Source organism: Pseudoliparis swirei, chromosome 17, assembly GCF_029220125.1.
Source record: "Pseudoliparis swirei isolate HS2019 ecotype Mariana Trench chromosome 17, NWPU_hadal_v1, whole genome shotgun sequence".
Classification (NCBI taxonomy): domain Eukaryota; kingdom Metazoa; phylum Chordata; class Actinopteri; order Perciformes; family Liparidae; genus Pseudoliparis; species Pseudoliparis swirei.
Window position 1 is genome coordinate 20,314,899 of NC_079404.1, and position 6,825 is coordinate 20,321,723.

The 6,825-nt window shown below is 40.2% G+C and overlaps 1 protein-coding gene across 1 annotated transcript in view; it reads left to right on the plus strand.

Annotated features, from left to right (window-relative positions):
• LOC130207081 (VPS10 domain-containing receptor SorCS1-like) overlaps nucleotides 1-6,552 on the plus strand; it is a 48,993-nt gene extending 42,441 nt beyond the window's left edge. The window contains exons 24-27 of the mRNA XM_056435499.1: nucleotides 2,588-2,687; nucleotides 3,150-3,258; nucleotides 4,240-4,394; nucleotides 6,008-6,552. Coding sequence (XP_056291474.1) covers nucleotides 2,588-2,687; nucleotides 3,150-3,258; nucleotides 4,240-4,394; nucleotides 6,008-6,066 — 423 coding nt within the window. The 3' untranslated portion in view covers nucleotides 6,067-6,552. The remainder of the gene's footprint in view (nucleotides 1-2,587; nucleotides 2,688-3,149; nucleotides 3,259-4,239; nucleotides 4,395-6,007) is intronic.
• The last annotated feature ends 273 nt before the right edge of the window (nucleotides 6,553-6,825 follow it).

Here is a 6,825-nt window from a genome sequence, read left to right on the forward strand (position 1 = left end):
GAGCAGCAAACATGTCCCTAATGTTGACACATTTGGCAGTATCTGCCTCGAGTCTCTGTTTCTTTTTCTCTATAATTTTTTCCCAGCCTCCCTTCCGTTTTTGTGTGCTTTTTTCCCCCTCCATCTCTCAAGTATCCAGGCTCAGCACCGTGCGTAAACCCCCCCAACCTCTCTCTCTGTTGATTGGGCCAGCCCTGTGTCTGTATAGAAAATGGACCAATGGGCCGCTGTCCCCGATTTATGGGCCATTCGATGGTAGCTTTCGGCCGGCCGGCCGGTCCAAAAAAAAAAAAAAAGTGTTTTTGTTTTTTGTGGACTGGCCGGCCGGCTCGGCCCAAAACTACCGCGGCCCAGCGGGCATTTGCCCGGTATGCCAGATGGCCTATCCAGCCCTGGTGCTGTAGAAAAAACACTGTTATTCTTTGGAAAAGGTCGGCAGTAATGAGGAGTGAACATTTTTTGTAGTAATTGGGGTAAAAGAGGCAAACAACTCTGGTATGGTTCATTAAGGGAAAACACACACAGAGAACAAGAGGATTATGTTCCGCTATTAGCATGCATACATACATGAGGTCATCTCATATAGCTCCATAAGACATCCTCCTCATTTAGTTTTTGAGTAGAATCCCCTTTGATTCCCTGCTGTTGCCCCCGCCCCTCCCCCACACGCACAAACACACGCACACGTGGACACACGCGCACGCACACACGTTTCCATCCCTCCTAAAGAGTAATACATAATGTCAACACTAGAGGGCAGTATCTTCCCATGTAACGGGACTAAAACGGCATCCATGAGAGTGCTAACAAAATACGTACAAAGTATCTGGGTACATGTTGTTGACTCACTGTAAACTTGTGGTGTTAACAACTAAACTTTGCTTAATGCTTGTTGTTATTGTTGTTATTTTTCCCACGGCAAAATAAGATTCTTGAAAAGTAATCTCTTCACATGTAAAAACATGAACGCTATCAAATATGTAAACAAAACGATAACGCAGCGTTGTTTGTTCGGCACCAGCTAAACTAAAGCTAATGCATTCATCATAATGGATAGGACCTCAATGTATTAGAAGTAAACATAATTTTACTGGCTCACAGTCAGTCTTGAACGAAGTTAATAGATATTTAATTACATTGATGCATCATATAATTGGCAGCATCGAGAAAGGAGACAAACTAGGGCAGGCGGCCGAATTGGGAATTAAGGAGATGTATTTATCTAAAGCCTGTCTGATTACCTGGCAGAACCTCACAGACAATAGGGTAATAAATCTTCAGTTCACCGCTCTCATCACGAGTGAATGACTTGCAACGTGGATGCATGAAGTGAGCGTGTGCCCACGCGTACACACACGCATGTGGTGAGTGTATGTGCGGTGCAGCTTATTAAAATGTGTAATAGATTTTCTGAGCCTGATATGCCACAAGAACAAAAAGTAATTATTCATTCTGTGTAGAGCGGTCTAATTTTAACCAGTGGAAAGATTTTTAGAAAGAGCAAGATGGAATTAGTGAGGCATGGGTGAGGACTCCAACGGGCTCTGGGAAGGCATCGTGGTTCAATGGCTGCTTCATCGAGGTGTGAAAACAGGGGAACTTGAGTCACTTCAGGGAGAACAATTAAAATAACACTTTTCTGAGTTTGAGTTTAGTTTATTTCGATCAGCAAAATATACAACAATCAGAAATCAACAAAAGAAGAAAGTGGCTAAAGTGGCCTAACCTATGCTTTCTCAAAAAAACGTACAGTATTTCAAAGAACCATATATATATATAGTTATATACACTCAAACACATATATACACACACATACATCCATACACATACACATATACATAAAACAAAACAAACAAACCAGAATTTCAAGAACTTGTCCCCATTAACCATTACTTATTATGCTTCATCAATGTTATTACGTCTATACTTCTCCAGAGTCATATCTTTAAAAAAATTCTTGAATATCCCCAGATTTTTACTTTCTTTGATGTCATCAGTTAAAATATTCCACTGTTTCACCCCACAGACAGATATGCACATGCATAGAGTCGTATGAGCAATTGGCTGTTTGGAAATCCATCTCCCTCTTCGATCATACTCTCCTTCTCTATCTCTAAAATATTTGTTGAATATTGCCAGGAAGTAAATAATGTGTAGCTTTGTAGAGCTATGAGGAGGAGTGATGGAGTGTTCTGATCTTAGAACACTTTTGATTTCTAATAGCGTTGCCTCACTGAACTTTACATTATTAAATTGTATCTTCTGGAAATACTGAGAAAAAAAAAATAAGTAAGAAATCCAGTTTTGATAAAAATACTTTTTAATTTATTTTGTATGACGCCGATAAGGCCGCCCTTTTACCCGATAGGGTTTCCATCGCCATATCCAATTCGGCCGGGTTCCGATGCAGCAGCTTTGGTTTTCCCTGTCATCTCAACGTTTGCTCCTCTTTAAAAAGGAAGCCAAAATTCAGATTCATAATTCAGGCTGTGAGATGAAATGAGTGTGGGTGAAATATTGATGACTGTGGAATAGTGCTGTGCAGCCGCTGCTAACCGAGTCTTCTCTGCTCCATCACTCCTCATAGCTTTCTCAGGTTCTGCTCAGTGCTTTGAACCAAGACCTCATCCAGTTCACACTCAAACCGGGGGTGCAGGTGAACGTGTACGCCACGCAGCTGTCTCCAGGTGAGGCTGCTGCCTCCGCCACACTCCGACTCCAACAAATGGAACTCCTTATTTTCGGAGAGAGTTCCATTTCAGGTGGTCCAGACTTTGTGCAATCCTTCCAGTTTCAAGATGAAGACGACTACTACGTCTACATGTTTTGAAATGTAAAGTCTCGACTGTTTTATGTGTCGTAATTGTATTATAAGTGCATTGTTGTTTTTAACAAATGTAAACGCCCGAGAGAGAAGGGTTGATAGTGAGGAGATTATCCTGGATAAAGTATACTTTCATAGGAAAGGAGACAAAAAGTTGATTGGATATTTGCTTTCTCAGTCACGATTCTTGATTATTGTCAGCATAATAAGGCAGCGGTGATCTGCATTGTTGTCAATTATTTTAATGAGATTCTTTTTTTAAGCATTTATCCTCATTTGCCTGCATGTGCACTCAATTCTTCTTGACTTTCTTTCTCCCTCAAAGCTCCTCTTGTGGACAGCAGTGACAGTGGCCACAGCGGAACTGCGGTCATCATGCTCGTGTCAGTCGTACTGATGAGCTTGGCTGTCTTTGTAATATATAAATTCAAAAGGTACAGTATAATGGTTCTAATATATTTGGACTTGTGTGACAATCAAATGATAAAATAGATGTTTTGGTGTGTTTGCATAACGACCCTTTTCCGAGTCAGCCCTTTTATCTACTAGCGAGCATCTCACTCCTAACTCCTAAAACTTTCCAGAAGTCTTCACACTCCATATATCTCAGAGTTATGGACACCCACGACACAATAATAGCTTGAGGAATAAGACAATTCCCCTCTGTCTCAATCTGGAGAATATTACAGGGAATGACAGTCTAATCAATTCTTCTAGAGTGCCGAATGGCTGTCAGAGTCCTGCAGTTATCAATATTCATCTATCTGACAATGTGAGGGTTGACCTTTCAGAAAATGCTAAACACAGCCATCCAAGGTGAGGCATCCTCTGCCGAATGGCAGGAAAGGTTGAGGAGATAAGCCCTGAGACAACATATATTACACAGTGAGGGACATACAGTAAATAGCATCCTCTGCTGCAGTTAATCCCATGCCAATCATAGAGGATTGATTTAGTTCCTCTGTAGTTTGCAGGATGTTACTCATTATGAAGTAAACCATTACTTAACTTTCACCTTTCAAGATCTTAATTACAACATTTAATTCAACTTTCTGTCTCTAAAGCTGCCTCGAATGTCATCTCGCACCAGCTGCGGCACAAAATCACAAGGGGAGGCTGTGAAATTAGAAATGCAAGATGTTAGTTGTAAGTGGAATTGTGGGTGCATCTGTGGGGATGAAAAATTGATTGAAAACCGAGGTGAACAATGTGAAAGTGAAAGAGCAATGCCCAGTGGAATGTGAAATGCCCTAGTTTCCAGCTTTCAAGCAATCTTCTCCCATCCTTAACAGTTAAAAATAGTGCGTGACACATTATGCTATGTGGAAGCATTAGTGAAACAGACCTGATGGCGGGTTTCCGTTAGCTTGCCTTTAAAAAAAAAATCTTCCGCCCACTCACTGCATGACCTCCAGGAAGATCCCGGGCATCAACACATACACGGCAGAGCAGCCTGACAAAGAACAAGAGGTCATCCCGACAGTGACCTCCATAGACGTCCCAAACCCTGAGGGGGACAAGCTAACCTCACTGGATCATGTGGATGTACAGTTGGACTCAAAAGGCAGAGGTAATTATGGGTTTCCCTTTAAGCTATAGCTATTCCTCAAGAATATACAAGGTTTCTTCTCGTAGTTATTTTTAGATTTCTATGTTGGAATATTCTTGATTGTCGTGTTTTATTCTATCGCTTGTAAGTATTCTGGCTGTGGTATTACACCTAAAGATAATCCTCACTTGCATTGTTGTCAATGTAACAGAAGTTGTCGGTGTTCTGGTCATAACGACTGCAGAATTAATTCAGCATTTTCTGTCGTGGTATTTGGCGGTAGTGGTTTTATTTGCCAAGCTTTTGAGATATGCAGCTGTATATATATCGGAAGATGTATAAAGATGCTCCTTTAAAAACTGTTCATAGTGACACATGGTGACGTGACGCTCAATCCCTTCAGTTGAAGCCCACATCGTTAGCCGGAGAAAATACAAGGATGCTTTTCCCGTGTTTCGTGTCCCGGATACTTTTCCTGTGTTTTCTTTGCACATTTGCAGAAAAAGTGATGCACTGTGTTTGAAAATGTAGTGATTCATTTTTGTTAATTAGTACAAAAGACTTGAGTCGGCAAAACATTTATGTCAGCCAGTTACTCATGATTATTATTATTATTACTTAAAAAACGGTAGATGAGAGGGGAAAAAAAGCCTTTAACCAGGATAACCTTTATGCTCGTAACATTTTTTTAATTTACTCTGCTATTTGAAGCTCTACTTTTTTTACACATAACTATTTATTGTTTGAGAGTACGTAGAAGTACATATAGTGTTTGAACTGATGAATTTCTTTGATGATATGATATGACATTTTGGCTTTGTGTATGATTTAATCAGTAGTTATGTTTAAAAATAAGGCAGCAAACTAACTATTTGTTCACTATGACTCAACCAGACTACATAATCAATCTCATAAACCACACACAGTTTGACTAAAATGTTCATTAGCATACCACATTGCGTCATCACCTCTTTATTTCGCTGAGTTTGGGGCAGTTCGATCAAACAGAAGGCGAATGTGACCTTTACCTGAACATTGTTTCTGTAAAGACTTGTTGTTTCACTAGTTCTGTTTATAGTTACATATCTCAAGGATTGTGTAACATATTTTTATTTGTTCTGTAAATTGCGTGAACTGACCCTCAAGTAAAGCAAATACCGTTGTCAAAAAACGTTGCATATTAAAAACTGCACCGCCAAAGAGGAACAATGGTCACACGTTGAAGCTCACTGAAAGGAAACCAATACGTGATATTCCGTTATTGTTAAGTACTGATGTATTGTCATACAGGAGTTACCAGACACGTTATTATTATGTGCAGTTTATTGATGTCTTTGTCAAAGCGAGCTATTAGTATTCATAGGTAAGTGAAGCGCAATCCAGTTCAAGCTAAAGTGATGAGAATGTCCGGGTGAATTATTTGACCCAATAAAATAATTAGTGCATCGGGAATGTAGCGGCGTGGTGAAAGCATTTTCATCAAGAAATATCTCAGAGTTTCCAGTTGATTTACTTCTCAACAATGGACCCGTGCGAGAGAAATGTGTTTGCTTGCAAAAAACACACCCGTATGCAAATATAAACATAAAATTCCTCCTGTCTCTTTCCTTTTTTTTTGTATCTCTCCTTGTCAGGCTACCTGCCATCTCACACTGCCATCAAGCTCTCGGATGAAGCGCCCCGTGTGTTTTAATGTTGGGAGTCTATGACCAACTGGAAAGCAATACATCTTCTTTGGCAGTTACTTCCAGCAAGCTATGAAACCACGGTCGCAATGGATGGTCTCGAGTGTTTTGCTACCCATGCATGGACGGACCAGTTCACACTGTGCTGCCGAACCCCTCCGAGGAGAATGTACAGATTTATACTTGCTTCTTGAAAAGGGACACTTTTTGACTGAAAATACTTGTATTTTTTTTGCAAGGACGTTGATCTTTTTCTGTAAATAATGTACATCCACAATGGGAGAAGTGAAAGTTATTTGTCTCAGCTGGTTACACCTGCCCAAATATGAGAATATCACACAGCGCGGCAGAACTGATGTATTATAGTATCTCAAGATACGTTCCTATTTCTGTTGGGTTTGTGTCTGTGAAGTTGACTTGAACTATGTGGAAATAGCTTATCTGATTAAGACAGTGAGGGAAGCAGATTCATTAAACTCTGTACAATCAGTCAATCTTATCACCCCAGTCTCATCAAATGAAAGCTTGCAATATCCAGGAGATGAGGGAGGGCGTCTTGTCCCACATCTGTGTATTCCATCAAGCCTGTCTCTCTGCCGCTCAACATGTTATATATATGTCATAACAAAAACAACAACAACAGAAGATTAAATATTAGACCGGTATATACAGTAGAAACAATCCCTCTTGTTGAGGAGACTCAAATAAGTCATTTTAGTGACAGTGGAATGCTAACGCGATCAACGTTAAACCTACTTTTGGATTAT